A 19,741-nucleotide genomic window follows, 5' to 3' on the forward strand; every position below is an offset into this window, starting at 1 on the left:
TAATGAAAGTGCATACCTTAAGTAAAATCAATTTATTTGAATGCTTACTTGTGCTCCTTGTGTTTAGCGGCCCGTTGTTGAGCTAGTTTCATATGCGCTCTCCTCTCAGCATCTGATTGTTTCGTCTTAGCCAAGGCCCGCTTATAAGATAGAGTACAAAGCCAACATAACAATTTGCCGTCAACCTAAAAACAAAAATACCAAGGTAACTAGCAGTAGCGTTATTGCGACTTTAATGTATTACCATATACCAACAAGAGAGAGGTCTTAGCTGTAGAAACTACACTTGATGTTTATTCGTTCTCTAAAAAAAGAAAAGAATTTTTGACAGGAAGTCATACACACTGATCCGATAAAGATATACGAATCAAAAGAGAACAGTGTGCACAGCTACCCTCTGTTATGCAGGAACACAGGAAATATGGAAATCTAAAAAAATTCCATATGAAAGATATCTCCCATAGACGCTTGCTTGTAAATATTACAACGACATGCAATACCAATGAAATTATATGGAAATTTCTTGTGTTCCAAAAAAGTGCACAAAGCATAGAAAAAGACAAAGCGTTAAATATATTCAAAGTACATAGTGTGATCAATTAGGGAATCTCTTTTATCTGTATGTAACTTGATACATGCAAAATCAATTGAATTCATAATATATTTACTTTACAGAATATGATCCGATAAAGATCCGACTCTTTCATATAAGAATTTCTAAACAAAACTATAAATTTCATAAACGCGTTCTTAAGGCAAGTTATAAAATAAACGTCAGCAATATGTTAATACAAAAAATGTCGCAAGTAATAGCGATAGTATCTGAGCAGCTGAAGATGTCTCCTTCGCTGTGACAAAGAATCATTTTTCTTATTTTCAATATTAATTCATCTTTTACCTTTTTATCTTCATCCTGTCTGTCAAAGGCACACTTCTGCTTGCATTGCTCGCAAGTGACTGGAGGACCATAACGTTTTTCAGAATTAGTACACCGTTGACACTTACTGCCAATAAATGCAGCAATGGTGTTGCAATATTCGCACGCTGATGGTTTTCCATATGACTTGACATTTTGTTCGCACTTTTTACATATGGTACTTGTATTTCCTTTTCTATAAAAGAATAACAAGAATAAAATAATACTTTGAAAATGTCATTCTTAACATAGAACAATCAAATCTATGTTTACTATGTCCTATGTATCAGAAAACACATTGCTGCTTAATGTTTCTATACTTACATCGTCTGTTGGAACTCCGACCTGCAGTATGTGCATTTCACAACAGGGAATGCACCTCTACATTCCTAAGGTAATACAAAATATAATTGTAATTTTAATAAACAATTGAATATTGAATTAAATAAATTAATTGAATAATTATTATTTTTTTTTTTTCATATAGATTTGTGGATTATTAAAATGATTAGAAATAATGAAAAAAATTGAAAAGAATTCAAATAAATAACCGATCACGCGTCAAACATATAATCATATTAAATGTTCTAATATTAGCAATTGGTTTCTACGAAACGAAAGAGACGCTTCGAAACGTCCCGCTGAAGTACAAAATTTCGCGCATAAATTATAATCAACTAATATTACAACGACAAATAATTTACCTTGCATAATTGTTGTCCTGGTGAAAGATCCTCGAAAGGATGCCTTGAAAAACATCTTGAGCACGCAAAAAGTGCCTGTGCATTGTTCGTGCTCATTTTTAAACAGCTATTCGTGTTTGCCCTTGTAGCTTCCAAATTGTAATGTCACGAACGATAAAAAGAATTTCGTAAGACGATGAAAAATGATTTGTAACGTCCTTCGATGCGTTTTAACGATTGTTTTTAACGAAAAGAAAAAAAATAAACGTAAAAAATTGCAACGTAGATATGCCGTGCACTGTTTCCTTACATGTTTTAGTAAATTGTTCACGTAAGACGCTGAATCCCACAAGCATAACCACCTTACTCTTTTACACTTGTTCCAACCGGTTGTTGATTTCACAGTGCCATCTATGAGTCCAAACGGGAAAAACGTAGCGCCATCTGTTGGTTTATTTTTTAACTTTTATATATATATATTATCTATATAAAATATATATTTTCTTTTTATTCTATCTTTTTGTTTTCTCTTTACACTGTATGTATGATTTATGTCTAACATCAATTTTCACATTTTTGTTAGAATATTTATCTTACTTAAGATTTCACATTTTTCCAGATAAATTAATCAGAAACATCTCTCTTTCAAATATTTATCTAACTGTAAATATGTACCAACATTCGTAAACATTTCATATAGAAGTACATTCTTATAATATATATTTCTTTTTTTATTAATTGAAATAATTAACAACACATTTACGTAACGATATTAAAATGGATTCGATTAACGCTGAAGAAGATATTCTTATAATTAACTTAAATAATGGAATTAAAAAAGTTATATTTAATAGACCTAAGAAAAAGAATGCTATATCAATAAAGGTAATATATTTTCAATGCTTATTAAAATATTATAATTTGGTGATATTATTGAAAGAAATACATTTATATATATATATATATATATATATATATACCATTACACAGATGTACAAGGAAATAACAAATATCTTAAATGATTCTTCAAAAGATGATAGCATAAACATGGTTGTTTTAACTGGAACAGGACACTTCTTTACCAGTGGAAATGATCTTAATATATTAAATCCAAGCATTTCAAATGAAAATTTCATTACAATTTTTAAGTAAATAATTTTACTTATAATTTATATTAATATATTATACACACACATGTATTTAATATGTTAAGTGTATATATATATATATATATATATATATATATATATATATATACATATCTACATATATTTGAATTTTTATAGAAATTTTATCGATGCTCTGATTACTTTTCCTAAATTATTGATAGCTGTTGTAAATGGTCCAGCAATTGGTGTAGGAACCACTTTACTTGGGCTTTGTGATATTGTATATGCTTCGGAGAAGGTATAATTTCATTATACAATTGTATAAAAATTATTTTGTATATTTAACTTAGTTTTCATTAAATTTAATTGTTTATATTTTTAAGGCATACTTCTACACACCTTTTACTAAATTAGGTTTCACATCCGAAGGTTGTTCTTCATATATATTTCCAAAGATAATGGGACCGAGTAAAGTAATTATATTATATACATTTATTTCAATATTCTATTCTCTAAAAATGTCCATTCTCCAAAAAATATGTTGTAAAATTTTGTATTTTTCTAGGCTAGTGAAATGTTATATTTTGGATATAAAATGGATGCTAAAGAAGCAAAGGAATATCGTTTAGTTGGAAATATATATCAAAATGAAGAAGAAGTATGGAAATATTTAAATAAACTAAGTCAACTTTCTACAAAGGTATACACATTTGAATTTCTTTTAATATGATTTTTATATTTTATTCATTACTTTTGTTGCTAATTGAATAATTATTAAAATCAAATTTCAGTCTATAGTGGCTATTAAACGTTTAGTGCAAAAATGTACTAAACAAACTTTATTGGAAATAAATAAAGCAGAAACGGAAGAACTTAAACAAATAATCGAATCAGGTGAAACTGTTAATAGAATATTAAATTTTATGTCAAATAAAAATAAATTATAATTCCTATTTTACATTAACTTTCAAATTGTCGAATCATATTTTTCGGTTATGGAATTTTTGAATATAAATGAAATATTTTTAGATACTTGCTTTAACATGAGTTCCTAAAAATAGAAATCTATATGAAAATATGTACCTTTATTTTTTTAATACTTAATATGTTATCACAGTAATAACTATAAAATATATATATATAATAGCATTGTAACTAAAATACCTTATAATTTTGTTATCTTACCTGCATCATAACATCTGAAAATGGTTGTCGATAATGCTGCCAATCAAGAAGTTGATTAATAGTTAAATTCTGTTGAGATTGTTCTTTTTTGCTAATATTTTCTGTATTATTCTCTTTCGTATTCATTTTCGTATCTTCAGATTTATCCGGTAATTCGTTGAGATTTGTTTGATCGTTGCATGTGCAATTCATCAAATCGTGTGTCAAAGAATCTGTATTTAATGTTAAGGTGAATAAATCCTATATAAATTAAATTTTAATTATTAATGATTCAAATTAAATTAATGCAATATATAATAATTGTAATTTACCTTTAATTCGTTAGCTGATAGTTTTAAAGAAGAAAGATTATTTGCATCTACAACAATTTCACTTAAATTTGTTTTACTAATTTGACGTTGATATATTTTTTCTTCAATAGTGCCTGACATTAATAATCTAACAATTGTAAAATATAGAGTTCGTATAATTCAAATATTTTTAATACATTTCCTTAAATAACTAAAATAACAAATTATGCATCTCATAATTATAACATACCTATAGATATAAACATTTTTCTTTTGACCCTGCCTCCATATTCTCGCCATAGCTTGAGCATCCGATGCGGGATTCCAATCAGAATCAAATAATATTAGCCTAGATGCTCCTGGTAAATTTAATCCTACACCTCCTGCTTTAGCACTTAATAAGAATATTTCTGTAATTATAATGTACCTTTATAAACAACAAAATAATAATATACAACACAATGAAAATATATATTTACTTACTACTATCATCAGTTTTACAATTGAATTGTTCTATAATTTTCATTCTGGACACATTTTGTGTACTACCGTCGAGTCTACAAAATTTCAAGCCTTCGGCATTACAAATAGTTTCCAAAAAATCAAGTGTTTGTGTGTAATAAGAAACTAATACAATTTTTTCATTGGTATTTTTGATATTTCTCATTAAACATCGAACGAGCGTTATTTTACCACAATATTCTGTTTCATTAACATTTGAAGAATTATCATTTTTGATTAATTGCAAAAACATTGGATTATTATTTAAAATATTATCTTTATCATTGGTAAATAAATCTGGATGATTGCAAATTTTTTTAAGTGCTGTTATAATCGTTAAAGGTGATACTTTTTTCTCCGGTAATATCGTATTATCAAACCAAGTATCAATTACAAGAGAATATAAGTTTTTTTGTCTTTTTGATAAATGACAAAATATAACCATTTCATTCTTTTGTGGTAAATATTTACTAATTATTTCTTGGGTACGTCTCAAAATAAAAGGACTAGTTGCATCGCGCAATTCTTGAGCTCGTTCCTTTCCTATAGATTGAGCATCTTCAGTTGCATATGGACATTGGGAAGCAATGATAGGATCTTCGTAATAATGCTTGTATTCTGTACTGCTACCTAAAATTACAGGATTTACAAAATTGACAAGAGTATAAAATTCTTGCAAATCATTCTGTATAGGTGTGCCTGATAAAAGAATTCTTTTTTTACAATCCATTTCTTGTAACAGCTGTGAAACATAAAATATATATAAATATATATAAAATAATCACAAGTGAATTTATTTGTTAACAAAAATTAATGATATAAATTAAAATAATACTGTTATACCTTGGCTGCCTGTATATTACTATTTTTCAATCTATGTCCTTCATCGCATATTATTAAATCAAATTTAATATCTTTTATCTCTTCGTAGCTTCTAACAAACATTTCATAACTAATAATTAATACTTGCGATCTTGGTTGTCTTTTAAAATTTAATGGCTTATTTTTACTATCAGCAATGAACGGAAAAATCCTATGAGAGCCCAACCAATGAATAAATTCTTTTTTCCAATTGCTACACAGACTACTGGGAGTCACAATAATTACACGTTTCAATATTGGTTTACCAAATGGTCCTTTCTTTAAGAGAGTCCATATCAATGTTATACATTGCAATGTTTTACCAAGGCCCATTTCATCTGCCAAAATAGCACCATAATTATTTTCAACTTTGATTCCCATAATACATTCATAAAGAAAAATCACTCCATCTCGTTGATGTGGTCTAAGTACATTTGTTAAACAGGCATCTACAGACACTTGTTGTTCATTTTCTAAATTAATATTATCACTTGTACCATCTAATTTATTAGACAAACTTGGCATTATTAATGCTTCAGAAGTTAACTCAGAATCTACAATATGAAATAGGTAACATTGATAAACTATAAAATAATGGAATAAAATATTTCTTAATGAATATTTTCAATTGAAACATTTCTTACTTTTTTTAAGTGAAACTCCTAATAAACGTGAACCGGTAATGGAAGTTTTAAACTTCTTCCTCGGTGGTTCTTTATCTTCTATACTTTTGCAAGTATTATTCGCTAAGTTTATATCATGTGTTACTCTGCCAATTATCTAATAACAATTTCAAATTAATTTTTATATTAACGAATTAATTTATCAGCCAAAAATATCATATTTATTTACCTCTACTTCCTTACCACCCATAATTAATCTAAAACCTTCATCTAAACTTTGTGGATTGACTGTTGTTCTGCCAACGATACTACCATCCTGATCCTACTTATTAATAGAACAAAATATATAAAATATTCTTATACTAATAAGCTAGATAATATATGTAAATATGTTACCTTTAAAATCGCATTTTTTCCACTAACTTCTAAATAACCATCATTATCCCATGTTTTATGTTTTTTAGTAGTTACTTTTCCAAATACAACGTTAAATATCCTAAAATCAATGTTAGTTCGTATGATATTAATAGCAATATAAATAAGAAAAAATATAATTCAAATAAATCAAACATATCTTAGAAAAGTAATACATACAGTTTATTATTACTTTCTGCACATGGACGTTTATTCTTGTTGGTATTTAATTCAGTATCACATTCGGAAATCACAGAATCATTTTTAACTTCATTCTCGGTAATTACTTCTTTTGATCTATTAAAGAAGCTCAAAACTTTCGCAGTACTTCTAATGGGAATATTTAAACCGTTGTTTTCGTATGACATTTTATGTAAAATTCAAGGAAATGAGTTGCTAAAAATTAAGAACTTAAATGATAACGTTTATTTTTATTAATAAATTCTTAAATAATATAGTCATCAAGACAAAACTCCTACAATAATTAGAAACACTTTACACCATACTGCTTTTTTATAAAAAATATAACATAAATAGTATTTAATTTTGATAAATATAAAATTTATACAAAGACGTTTCGAATTCAGTTAGAGAGCACTACACTTACGCGGGAATACTAATAATCGAATTTTACCAGTCGGTAAGATGAAGTAATAGCTACTACCGCTAGATGACGGCACATATTTTACCAGTCGATAAGATCGTCCCCCCTTCGAATTTTTTTAAATTTCATTTGCATATAAAATTAAATAATGATAATAATTCATACGTAAACATGTTTATCTAAATAAGAAAAGTTAATATGTAACATATTTGTTATCTCAATCCTTAAGTTAAAACACTCTAGTTATTAAGAATGTTTAAAAGTTCAATTATTCATATGTTATTGCAGTAATTTTATCTTATTTAAATATTGATAACATTTAACACGACCACCCGCGAATTGCGAGATACTTTGACGTAAATTGTTGATCAAAACATATTATCAATAAGGCATAATAAAAAATAATCTTAAACTTCTTATGGCTATTAATCAGGGACGTCATATATGCTGTATAAAACCTATCGCATTTAAAATTTTGTCTTTTTAAGATCTTATGCCCACAAATTTTCTACTTCTATTTTTTTTCTTTGATAATATGAAACAAAAATGTTTTCATTTAAAAAAAATTCTTTCTAATCTATAGTTATTCAACTAGTTTCAATACTAATCTTCATTACTTCTTATGCAATATAAAGTAACCTTGATTAGATACGGTCCTGAAAGCAAGTTATAGAGATAATTCCCGCCTTTAAAATCACCATTAAACTTCTTTCATCTGGTTCGGTTACAACACATAATTTTATAACTTGTTGCAAGAAATTGCTCTTTAAAAGAAACTTCTTTCTACAACTAAGTGAACGGAAAAATGACAGCTGGAAAACTAGGTAAACATTTTAACTGAATAAATATACTTTAGAATTATTAATTAAATATTTACCACACGTGATGGTTTATAATATATTGAATAATTTTTTTTTTTGTACTTAATCATAGCTCTTCTGAGTGTTTCTGACAAAACCAACTTACTTCCACTTGGTAAAAAACTGCATGAAATAGGATTAACTTTAGTTGCATCTGGTGGTACTGCAAAATCATTGAGAGATTCTGGTCTTCCCGTTAAAGATGTATCTGATATTACTGGAGCACCTGAAATGCTTGGAGGCCGTGTAAAAACTCTCCATCCAGCTGTTCATGCTGGTAGATTATTTATAATTATTAATATATAATCAAATATATATATATGAACTTAATATTTTTACTTTAAGTTTATAAAATTTTAGATATTTATTACTTAATTAAAAAATAAAAATTGTGTTCATATTTTATATATATAATTATATAATCTATGTGTATACAGGTATATTGGCTAGACTTACAAAATCTGATCAACAAGATCTTCATGAACAAAATTATGATATGATTAGTATAGTAATATGCAATTTGTATTCATTTGTAAAAACTGTATCAAAACCTGATGTAAAAATTGAGGATGCTGTAGAAAATATTGATATTGGAGGTGTTACTCTGTTGCGTGCAGCAGCAAAAAATCATTCCAGAGTTACAGTTGTTTGTGATCCGAGTGATTATGATAAAGTAATTAATGAAATAGAAACTTCTCCTAACAAGAGTACATCTGTTCAAACTAGGTATCTTTTCTCTTCACAATTTTGTTTATATATTTATAAATTTTTAAGTCAATTAAATTAATATAAATAATTGTTATTTAATTCCAGACAAATGTTAGCATTAAAAGCATTCACACATACTGCAGAATATGATAATGCTATTTCAGACTTTTTCCGTAAACAATATAGTGCTGGTGTTTCACAACTAACTCTTAGATACGGAATGAATCCTCATCAGAAACCAGCACAAATATTTACAACTTTGGATAAGCTACCATTAACGGTTGTTAATGGGTCTCCAGGTTTTATTAATTTATGCGATGCACTAAATGGTTATCAATTAGTGAAAGAATTAAAAACTGCTTTGAAATTACCAGCCGCAACATCTTTCAAACACGTTAGCCCAGCAGGCGCAGCAGTTGGTGTCCCATTAGATAATGTGCAAGCTAAATTATGTCAAGTAGATGATTTGATTAATCAATTAACGCCTTTATCTTCTGCTTATGCTCGAGCAAGAGGAGCAGATAGAATGTCTAGTTTTGGAGATTTTGTGGCATTGTCTGATCCATGCGATGTCGCAACAGCTAAAATTATTTCAAGGTATTATATTATTATTATGATTATATTATTATTATTATTATTATTATTATTACAATTTATATATTTATAGGGAAGTTTCTGATGGTATAATTGCTCCTGGTTATTCAGAGGAGGCTCTTCAAATTTTAAAGAAAAAGAAAAATGGGGGCTATTGTATATTACAAATCGATCCAACTTATGAACCATCTATAATGGAACATAAAGTTCTTTATGGACTTACAATGGAACAAAGGCGTAATGACGCAATTATTAATAATCAGACTTTCCAAAATATTGTTTCTAACGTAAAAGATATATCAGAAGCAGCTATGCGAGACTTGATTGTGGCAACTATTGCTGTAAAATATACTCAAAGTAATTCAGTATGCTATGCAAAAGATGGACAAGTTATTGGAATTGGTGCAGGTCAACAATCAAGAATTCATTGTACACGATTAGCTGGAGACAAAGCTGATAATTGGTATATTATATGTTAATTGAAACTTTGTTACAAAATATATATTATATCAATTATTATTATTATATTAATAGGTGGCTTAGACAACATCCTAAAGTAATTGGTATGAAATTCAAAAAAGGTGTAAAAAGAGCTGAAATTTCAAACGCTATTGATAATTATGTTAATGGATCTATTGGAAAAGACATGGACGAATCTACTTGGGCAGCAATGTATGAAGAAGTTCCTGAAAAACTCACTGAAAATGATAAAGTAGAATGGATTAAAAAGCTAAACAACGTTGCTATTAGTAGCGACGCTTTCTTCCCGTTTAGAGATAATGTGGATCGAGCTAGACTGGTTAGTTTCTATACTTTTCTAATATATACATTTATATAATTAGAACTAAATAAAAATATTTTTATTTTCATTATCAAATTAGAGTGGAGTTTCATACATCGCTAGTCCTGCTGGTTCTACCAACGACGATGTGGTAATTCAAGCCTGCAATGAACATAACATTGTATTGTGCCATACAAACGTGAGACTATTCCATCATTAATACAATCATTTATTCAAATAATATTGATATTAATAAGCATTTAATTAAGCAACAATCTAATAATGCAGTTGAAGTTATTTGTTATACATAATAATTGAATAAATATTTTTATATACATTAACACACACATAAACACACACACACACACTAAAATGCTTATTAAAATATATATTTTTATAAAAGGCACGAGTTTTGTATGCTCGTTTACGCTTTAAATGTTTAAAAGATTTATTAAAAAAATTTAATAAACAAGATGATCTATTTCTAAAAATCAATTTGACATGAAATTTTCCTTTTTTCTAAAAACATCAAAGGGGGGAGGTCATATTCACGAATTGTGATTGAAAAATATTATTCTGTAATTAACAATCCTTTTGGAAATATTTTGATCATTTATTGCAGTGTACATTAAACATTTTTATATCAAAATAGTAATCACATTGTGGGAATATTATTATCTTGTACTTTTAGTTCATATTTTATACGAAGTTGTCGCTTAAGTCGTTTTTTGTTTCAAATGAAAGATGGTGAATAGCCATAGTAAGAAACAAAAACAATTACTAATTATTAAAAAGTGAACAGACAATAAAAACGATAAAAAAAATGAACGATTCTTATTATATCGAAGTTGTAACATGTCCTTACAATGAAAATCATAGAATAGCTAAATCACGCATTCAAAAACATATCGTCAAATGTGAAAAGGTAATAAAGAAAAAAACTTATAAGAGTAAATGGAGAATATCATTATATATTCACATTGTTTTCTTTTGTTTCTTATAGAACTATCCAAGTGATTATAAAGTTATATGTCCATTTAATGCGAGCCATCGTTTATTTAAATATGAAATAAATAAACATATTGCAATATGCCCAGCTGGAAGAGAAATTAATCTTGAATCGAGTAAACGTAAATACAAATTTGTCAAAATTTATTTGTTTATATATTTTTAAATATAGAAAATAATTAACAATTATGTTAAATATTACTTTGTTTTATACTTCAAGAAACGGAGAATTATGAATTGCAACATGAAACGAATGATTTAATTAAATCTAGCGAAAACTGGGATGAAGTACTTGATTCGGTATCTGATATAAAAGAAGATCTTCATTCTACTAATATAATAAGGTAATTTGATATGTTATTTACAAAATGTTTTATATAATAATATATATATATATTTAGTTAATATATATTAATATAATATTTATTTGAAATTAAAGTAATAGAAAAGATTATTCAAAATATTGCAATGATGATGAAGATTTAAGATTACCACATGGTTATTCAGAAGTTATGTTAATTGAAGTTGACGAAGAAATCAATTCTGAAGATATTGAATCAATAGCAAGTAATATGGGAATAGGAAGAGGCAAAGTTGATTCAGATAAAATTCATTTGTTACGATCTATTGGTATAGGAAGAGGAAAGCTTTCGAACTAAAGATGATTATGTTTCAAAGTATCATAATATATACAGGATGTCCTGTAATTGATAGTACAAATAATTTTGAAACTTATTTTTTTCTACAATAAAATTTTCTATTAACAAATTTTATACTATGTTTGTCACTTAATAATTTTTCACGAAGAGATATAAATGTATTCGAAATTTATTAATATTAAATTTAACAATTATAAAATACATTGATTAAATTAAAACTAAATACATATATTTTTTTTTGCATAAATCGTGTTTATTTTCTCTCATATTGTACATCAATTCTATTATTTACAAATAACATCATAAGCAACTTTCCTGAAGTTGGAAAGATATTTCAGTACATGATTACATTACAGAAGACATAAAAAAATGTCATTACAAATATTAGTATCTATGGGTAAATTGGTTTTTTTTTTTATTTTTTTTTTATTTTTTTTTTTTTAAAGCTATTTACAAATAGTGTAATATAATGGGATATTTTTCTAATAATGCTCGATTATCAATTAATGCTTTTGTCATTTACAGACATTTGATTTGATTTATAAAATATAGTGATATGATTATAATGTGATCAATACTTTGTTATATGTTTATCATAATTTCCAATTCAGGAGTTTTAATACATGATGAAAATAATAATAATAATAATAATAATAATAATAATAATAATAATAGTAATCATAATAATAATCATAATAATAATAAAAACAGAAGTACAATATTTTATATATGTAACTTCTGTTCTGAATTATAATAATTTTATTTCTTATTACAAATATAAAATTAAATGTTGTTTCAAAACATATAAATTTTCATACATATAAAGATTGTATTAATTTATTTTTAACATTAAATTATTTGCTCAACTTTGAATGATTGGCATATAGACAGTGCAGAAGTTATATATAACTAGTTTTTATAATAAATACAAAATTTAATAGAAATTGGGCTGGATAGCATGAGAGTTTATTTAATGATACTTATCAATAACCAAATGTTATCTATACCTTTTATGAAATATTCTTTTTTTTTCTGTATTTGTTATACTTCATATTTACAATAATGACAAGATGATTATTTCATTATAAAAGAACAATCAACATCTGGCACCATGGAAGTACAATGTTATATATATAATACTTAAAAATGATACAAAATAAATGCAGCTATGAAAAAGAAAAAGTTTCAAATGATCTTGCAAAGCAAAATACAAAAAAAAAAAGAAAAATTTCATATTACAATTTTCCAACCATTCCGGAACATGGAATTTAATGTTGTATAATAAGAAACAATATTCTCTTCTTCTGCATTTTCTTTGGAATGTGTAGCTACATCTTTTAAAATATTAATAGAATAGTGAAAATAATAATTCACAAAAATTGCATTGCCTGTCTTACAATATTTATACGAAAAAAAAATATATAATAATAATAATAATAATAATAATAATATTAATAATAATAATAATAATATATTAATTTATATAATTGTGCAATTATAAATGAACGATACAAGGACTTATGTATGCTATCTTTCATGCATAACTTTAAAAAAATTTAAGATCACTAATCAACAAGAAAAATAATTTAGAAATTAAAATTAGAAAAAAAAACATGGTGTGTACATTATGAATACTTTTCTAATTTTTACCTAATACTTAATAATAATTGCGTATAATATCGATGATGGAAAGATCATACACCCATAACCATTGTAAATAATATTAGCCATTTGCTCATAAATAGTTATTCAAAATTTAAATGAGAAATTCATTTTTAATAAATTTACCTGAAATCTCTAATTACAAATTCTAATGTATAAATTTCATTTTAAATAACATCGTTTTACTCCCAAAAATTGAATCAATCAAAATCTGAGATACATACCAATACTTCTATTCCATAATATTTAAAATAGGATATTCAATGTAATATGCAATTACGACTTTGATACATTCTTTATCCGCAGCCATCTACATCAAGAAACATACAAAGGAAGGAAAAGCATACTTTTTGAGTACATTTAATTTTGGACACTAGCACTTAGCTAGTATTTATATACATGTTCCTAGAATATGTTTAGAGGAATAGAGGCAGTTTCCTAGCTGCAGTCTGTTTTATATTTATTGTATAAAAACTGTAAATTTATTGAGAGCAACAGTTGCACAGTAGCGAGATCATTGCACTAATGCACTTCTACCACATTAGATTGATACGTCCATTAACTGATAAATAGTACCATGTTGTATCAATGCAATCTATGTGGTATGGTGATGTTGATATAAAAAGGCTCTTCTAATTAGCACCTTTTAAATATTTGTTGGTTTTTTCTTTTGTTGTTTCCATACAGATATCCTTTCTTTTAATTCGGCCACTAGAAATATTTCGAATTCTTGATAATAAAGTATACGATTAATTTGTTTTTAATTTTCTATTTAATTTTGCAATTGATTTGTGCCCTTGAAATTAGTTTTCAAAATGTTTAGAGGATCAATAATATATTACTATTTAATTGTTCATTTTTATACTCTATAATAATTGGATAAAATAATTGTAATATGAACAAAAATTGACCTACTTGGTGTAAGCATATCCTCGCTAAGTGGTTGACGGCTAAAAGGATCTGTTGCACTGTTCAATAAATGTCTTATAATAACTGCTTTATCCATAACGATGCCAGATGGAAGCTTAACAGGATCTTCCATAAGAGTATCCATTAAAGGATCTCGAAATTCTTCTGGTGCATCGCCATAATCTTCGTCGCGTGCACGATTATCTCTTGCAATCACTGTTGCTCGTTCAGCAAGTGCTATAAACCTTTCAATCTCAGTGGTTGTCTTTATTGCAGACTTTTGTAATCTATTTGCAGCGTCAGTAAATAATTCTTTGCAAAATGATCGCTGCAATTGTAAATGCATATCTTCATGAAATAGATCGTTGTTAAATAACATATATTTCATAAAACAGATAATAATAACAATTAGGAGTTGCTTCAAGATCAAAATTATTTCTTAATATGACATTTGTATCACACTTACCTCATCGCTAGCCAAAGCAGCTGCAAAATTATCACAGTCAAGATGTAAATATATATCAACCAACTGACTTAATAACGTCCGTGGTTCCCACCCATATTTTTGTGGTTTTCTCACTTTTAAATTTTTACACTTAGGTCCACACAATTGTTGTAAATTAAAATTTAACATGGCACACAATCTTCCAACTAATTCTGGACGCAAAAATGGTTCTGTGATATCAACAGTTAAATAATGAAACATGGCAACTGTTTCTTTAGCTAACGTTAAATAAGATCTAGCTTGTCGTTCGTCCGCTGTCAATTGTCTTCTTCGTGATTGTTGTTGTTCTTCGGAAAGAGCAGACCATGCATTGAGATCAGACATCAGTTCTTGAACTTCATGTATACGTTTTAATGATTCTAAACTTTCATCAAGTAGGAAAGTTGTGTCATTCATCAACATGTTAATGAATTTAACAAATTGATTGCCATTATTGCTTTCATTTACAATAGACGCCCGATGTACTGGACTGTCCCACATTGACTTTAAGATTAAACTAATATGATAACGAATAGAGAATTTATCGTAGAACTCTGAGCTGGAACCAGTTGTTTCAACATCAGTATAAAACTTCATAAGATAAGACGCCAAAAACGTCTTAGAAATTGGATGCGCCATAACTTGATCATGCAATGTTTCTGTTCTACCCTATATTGGAGATATAATTTATTAATATCATTCATTTGTATTAACTTCAAATAATATCTTGTTTATGCTTACTTGAACATTAGGATTGATTACAAATAGAACTTCAATAATTTTTGCAATTAAATATGGATTACGTATGCAATGTGGTGTACATACTACTACAAGTAACCATGTAATCAATGAATTATCCACATTACTTACTACTACTGTTGGACAAAATCTGTAAGAGAAGATATATATGTTATTATACAGGCAATATCTGCAGGCGATATCTATATTCGATTTATCAAAATTGCATGAATAACTTACTGAATAGTAAATAATAAAAATTCTGCAATATCCTCCACATACCATTCTGGTAGGGCTGTAAATTTATGTGGAATTTCTTGTGACAAGGGAAGTTCAAAAAATGGAGTACTAGGTGAGCTCTGTGTCAAAAGACTAAGTAAAATTTCAGCAACAGAAATATAGAAATGCAAACATCTTCTTAGAAGCACAGGGTCGATCAAACCAGCATCTGCACATGATTTTGATTTACCAAGACGTTTTAATTGCTGTTTCCATCGTTTCAACAATTCTTTGTTGTGTCCAGCAAATGGAGCATCTTTCCATTGAGGTTCGGATGCTTGTAATTCATCAATCATTTTTTGCAAATCACGTAAAGCTCTTAATTTTCTTTGATACTTTTGTAAAGCTGGTAACAATGCTATATGATGACAGTGTAATGTAAGAAACCAACATTGTGTTGGAAATTTAGCTTCAACCCACTTATGTGTTATTTCTAATTCCTTTAGCCATTCTGCAACTTCTTGAGAAGAAAGTTTCAGTCTTGTATCATTTTTTATTTCAACGAAACTAGAAGGATGAAATGGATACAAAGGATCAATTGTTTCCAATTTGATTTTAACCGATAGCATTTGTAATATTGAGAGTAAATTTAGCATAAATCCATCTCCAGCAAGGGAAAATTCTTCAGTTTGTATTTGGGCACGCTTTTCGTTGTGACGTAATAATGCTGCTAAATATGCTAACATAGAATCGCGACAATTACTATTTGCTAATATTGCATGAAGTATTTTGTGGAAAGAAGTTCTCGTGCTTTCTAATTCTTGCTGTAATGTTGTATTCATTGATTTATCAGTAAATGGATTTCCACTGAAGAATTTTTCTGCTACTTTAGGTTGATCTTCAGCAAATACAGAAATTGACAAAAAGGGTCCGAGAAATGAAGTTCTCGTAAGTTCTCTTCCAGCAGCATTCGTCATTACATCAGGCAAAAATTGTGCTTGGTGAGTGATTAAACGACATATGGGACGTATATTGCCGTTAAGTCCACAACGAATTTCTATCAGTTCTTCAAGTGCTTCTATAGTTCTTCGATGTGTATTACCAACCAGACTAGCTTGTTGCATTGAAAGATAGAGGCCTTGCAGCAAAGGAGTGAAAATTTTGCTGAAGATACTTGAATTCGTATGTGTTCTGGCTACAAGTTCGTGTAAGTAACCGCGGGGGTAAACTCTGCGAGAGCATTGGATGAAGAAGTGGTGAAAGATAAGCTGGTGTAATAGAATTTTGACAAATCCCTATAAGACCTTGTAAAACAAGACTTGAGTATTGAACACATTGAGCTCGCAGAGTTGATAGTACATCAGAAAGTGGTGGTATACTTGATCGCTGTTAACATAAAAATAATCAAATACACATGATATACATTAAACATTATGATTATAATTTACAAATAAATATGAATGAATAAAGAATAAAATTAAGTTTATGATTTAACGATTCACTTATATGCTAAATATTATTTATACCTTAGGATGATTACGTTCTTCTATTGCAACTCGCGAATATGAATCTAATAAATAAATAAGACTTTTAGACTGCAATGATTTACTTCCAGCAGGTAATGGTAATGTTGGTAATTGATAAGATGGTGCAGTCATTACTGGACTCAACAAAGGACTTGCTTGGCTGTTCGGACTGTCCTCACGATCGGATGACATTTCTAAAGTTATTTTTTTAAATGGATCTTCTCCTCTTGAAAACATATGTAAAACTTCCATAATAGCTTGATTGATGATATCCGCGACATCGGTTAATTTGTGAATAAGTGCGTAAGCTGACATTTCTGGTAAAAGTAATGTTCCTTCTAAAGGTTCTTTCCACGATACACACAATACTCGCGATATAACAATATGAATTTGTTCAGTAGTCACTTCTGTGCTGGAACTTGTTGTCTAAGAAATAACAACAATAAATATTAAATAATTTAATTTAACTATATAAGAATTTAAATATAATAGAAACACACTTACACGTGAGCGTGACACTTTTCTGTCAGAATCTTCAACTTCCATATTTTCAATACCAGAATCAACATCTACACCAGATTGTTTCTCACTAGTTTCTTCAACCTCCATTGGAATTGCTTGATTATTAAATTGTTGTATAGCTGGAGATATTATAGATCCTGCAAATGGATTTGATGGGCCTGGTGTACTTGGAGATATCGTACCTCCATTGTTACTAGAGTTGTTAGTTGGACAACTCGTGTCTAAACCCACTAACCGCGCTAATCGCCTTCTTCTCATCTAAAATACATCATAAATATACAAATAAAATCTAATATACATTAATTAAAAAATAATCATATGAATTATATAATGTAAATGGGTAAAAAATAAAAGGAAATTATAAATGATAAATTTACAAAACGGATAGTATTTTTTGTTTTTAGATATTTTATTAAAATTCGTTAAAAGTTATTTCAATAATAAAAAAAAATTAAAAAACTGCTAATTAAATTGATAATACTAAACATATAACTGCTCTATACACTTATTTCATTTATATTGCTTCTTACGTATTGTTTTGCATAAACAATATTAAATTTGACATTTGTATTGTATTTACTGTTATAATATTATTACAGAGAAAAAAAGAAGACAAAATGACATTGTTAATATTTTCTTAATATGTATGTTATATATCATATAGAATGGTATTAATGAAGTTTATGGCTTCGATGAATAATTATTAAAATACTAAAGCTAAGAACAATGCATGCATTCGAGTATATAATTGACAAGTGTATTACTTAAAGAAAAATCATCTCATAATACTTTATCTACAGAGATACATACTCGTAGAAAAATTGGAAACAAAGAATCTCCAGAATTATTAATCGCATATAATGCAGTTTATAGTTTCAGCATTACTTGATTGTAAGCACTGTAACAAACTACATCGGTAAATAAATAAAAGATAAATTATGCAATGTCTTTTAATGATAAATAACAGATGAGATATATATATATATGTTGAAAGAAAAATACAAAAACATTTGTATATTAAAATGCAAAAACAAAGATATTTCAAATAGCATGTGAATGTTTAAGAAGAAGGAGAAGAAGAAGACAATTCTTATTATTTTTCCTTATTAAATTTTTGAAACATTTCCAAGATCACATTGTTTTCTTCCTATGGACAAAGAAACGAAAGAATATATATATATATATATATATATATATAATGAAAAATATTTCATTTAAAGCTTCGTCATTACTGTTTTATTATTACATTTATTATACTTGGTTGTATTAAAAAATAAAAATTAATAATAATAATAATAATATTAAAAAATAAAAAATCATTGTAAAGGTGATAACGCGTGTTATATATGTAGGTGCGTGTAAACGTACGATGTAAACCTATATACATATTCATTGTTTGATCTGTCATTGTTCTAAACAGCATCGTATTAAGAACATAGAAGCTTACATTTGCAACGTATTTGTTATATAATTATTAGACGCTTCGATTCCTCAATAATACATAAATTAAACGATTTCTCTAATAAATAAAATATCTGAAATAAACTAACATTGGCGATATGTTAAACGGATACGCCTGTCATAAGACATTCAGTCATTAAATAAAATTCAATAGAAAAATGAGAAAAATATAAAATAAAGATAACTTAAAAATGGCAATAACGATTTAATGCGTCGAAGTAGAGGGATTAAGTATGATAATATTAATACTTACTTCTTCTTGAGTTAACTCGCTCATGGCGATTTCTTTTCTTTTTTTTTTCGTGTATGTGTCTTCTTTTTTTCTTCTTTTTTGTTTTTGTGTATATTTCGTTTTTTGATTGTATAAGGCAAATATTACACACTCACTCACGATTTAACGTTAAGTATTATTAATAACGTAGAA

General features: G+C 27.5%; 6 protein-coding genes across 11 annotated transcripts in view; 3 read left to right on the top strand and 3 right to left on the bottom strand.

Annotated features, from left to right (window-relative positions):
• The window catches only part of LOC107074352 (protein FAM76A), a 23,520-nt gene extending 21,553 nt beyond the window's left edge, over positions 1–1,967 (bottom strand). For 2 of the 3 annotated variants that reach the window (XR_016176015.1, XM_089170668.1), the window contains exons 1-4: positions 1,621–1,967; positions 1,241–1,305; positions 899–1,112; positions 49–185 (exon numbers count right to left, since the gene is read on the bottom strand). Coding sequence is in view for 2 of the 3 variants with exons in the window: in XM_089170668.1 (XP_089026794.1) it covers positions 49–185; positions 899–1,112; positions 1,241–1,305; positions 1,621–1,716 (512 nt within the window). In the remaining variant the exon portion in view is untranslated. The remainder of the gene's footprint in view (positions 1–48; positions 186–898; positions 1,113–1,240; positions 1,306–1,620) is intronic. The other variant, XM_015335707.2, reaches the window with a different exon arrangement.
• LOC107074350 (DNA repair and recombination protein RAD54B) lies at positions 1,907–7,288 on the bottom strand. Of its 4 annotated transcripts, none has more exons than XM_089170663.1 (11): positions 7,190–7,288; positions 6,763–6,978; positions 6,565–6,664; positions 6,398–6,490; positions 6,190–6,325; positions 5,528–6,099; positions 4,667–5,426; positions 4,434–4,593; positions 4,205–4,331; positions 3,894–4,133; positions 3,566–3,759 (listed from the first exon to the last, which is right to left on the bottom strand). In XM_089170663.1, the coding sequence occupies exons 2-11, from the start codon at positions 6,948–6,950 to the stop codon at positions 3,676–3,678; spliced, it is 2,460 nt and encodes an 819-aa protein (XP_089026789.1). In that variant the 5' UTR covers positions 6,951–6,978; positions 7,190–7,288; the 3' UTR covers positions 3,566–3,675. The 4 variants fall into 4 exon arrangements, with proteins under 4 accessions (XP_089026790.1, XP_089026789.1, XP_089026788.1 ...); XM_089170662.1 differs by having other exon boundaries at positions 7,062–7,239; XM_089170664.1 differs by lacking the exon at positions 3,566–3,759 and adding an exon at positions 1,907–2,043 and having other exon boundaries at positions 6,763–7,197.
• LOC107074353 (enoyl-CoA delta isomerase 2) lies at positions 2,120–3,863 on the top strand. The gene is made up of 6 exons (XM_015335708.2): positions 2,120–2,484; positions 2,590–2,747; positions 2,886–3,006; positions 3,092–3,181; positions 3,274–3,408; positions 3,500–3,863. Exons 1-6 carry the CDS (start codon positions 2,377–2,379, stop codon positions 3,653–3,655), a joined length of 768 nt encoding a protein of 255 aa, XP_015191194.2. The 5' UTR covers positions 2,120–2,376; the 3' UTR covers positions 3,656–3,863.
• Positions 7,289–7,868: 580 nt separating the features above from the next.
• Positions 7,869–10,622, top strand: LOC107074351 (bifunctional purine biosynthesis protein ATIC). Its single transcript, XM_015335705.2, has 7 exons — positions 7,869–8,010; positions 8,120–8,323; positions 8,484–8,772; positions 8,860–9,351; positions 9,422–9,811; positions 9,883–10,147; positions 10,230–10,622. The coding sequence occupies exons 1-7, from the start codon at positions 7,992–7,994 to the stop codon at positions 10,347–10,349; spliced, it is 1,779 nt and encodes a 592-aa protein (XP_015191191.2). The 5' UTR covers positions 7,869–7,991; the 3' UTR covers positions 10,350–10,622.
• A 146-nt stretch (positions 10,623–10,768) lies between these two features.
• On the top strand, positions 10,769–12,019 carry LOC107074349 (uncharacterized). Its single transcript, XM_015335702.2, has 4 exons — positions 10,769–11,054; positions 11,133–11,259; positions 11,358–11,481; positions 11,577–12,019. Exons 1-4 carry the CDS (start codon positions 10,953–10,955, stop codon positions 11,794–11,796), a joined length of 573 nt encoding a protein of 190 aa, XP_015191188.2. The 5' UTR covers positions 10,769–10,952; the 3' UTR covers positions 11,797–12,019.
• Positions 12,020–12,184: 165 nt separating this feature from the next.
• Ube4B (Ubiquitination factor E4B) lies at positions 12,185–19,704 on the bottom strand. The gene is given in 9 exon segments (XM_015335698.2): positions 12,185–14,169; positions 14,374–14,695; positions 14,834–15,520; positions 15,593–15,740; positions 15,830–17,031; positions 17,033–17,194; positions 17,335–17,760; positions 17,839–18,114; positions 19,571–19,704. Coding segments are annotated over 9 exon segments (3,312 nt in total). The 5' UTR covers positions 19,595–19,704; the 3' UTR covers positions 12,185–14,104.
• Positions 19,705–19,741: the final 37 nt, after the last annotated feature.

Source organism: Polistes dominula, unplaced genomic scaffold (assembly GCF_049000335.1).
Source record: "Polistes dominula isolate Pdom_NZ unplaced genomic scaffold, Pdom_raw_medaka contig_79, whole genome shotgun sequence".
NCBI classification, from domain to species: Eukaryota; Metazoa; Arthropoda; class Insecta; order Hymenoptera; family Vespidae; genus Polistes; species Polistes dominula.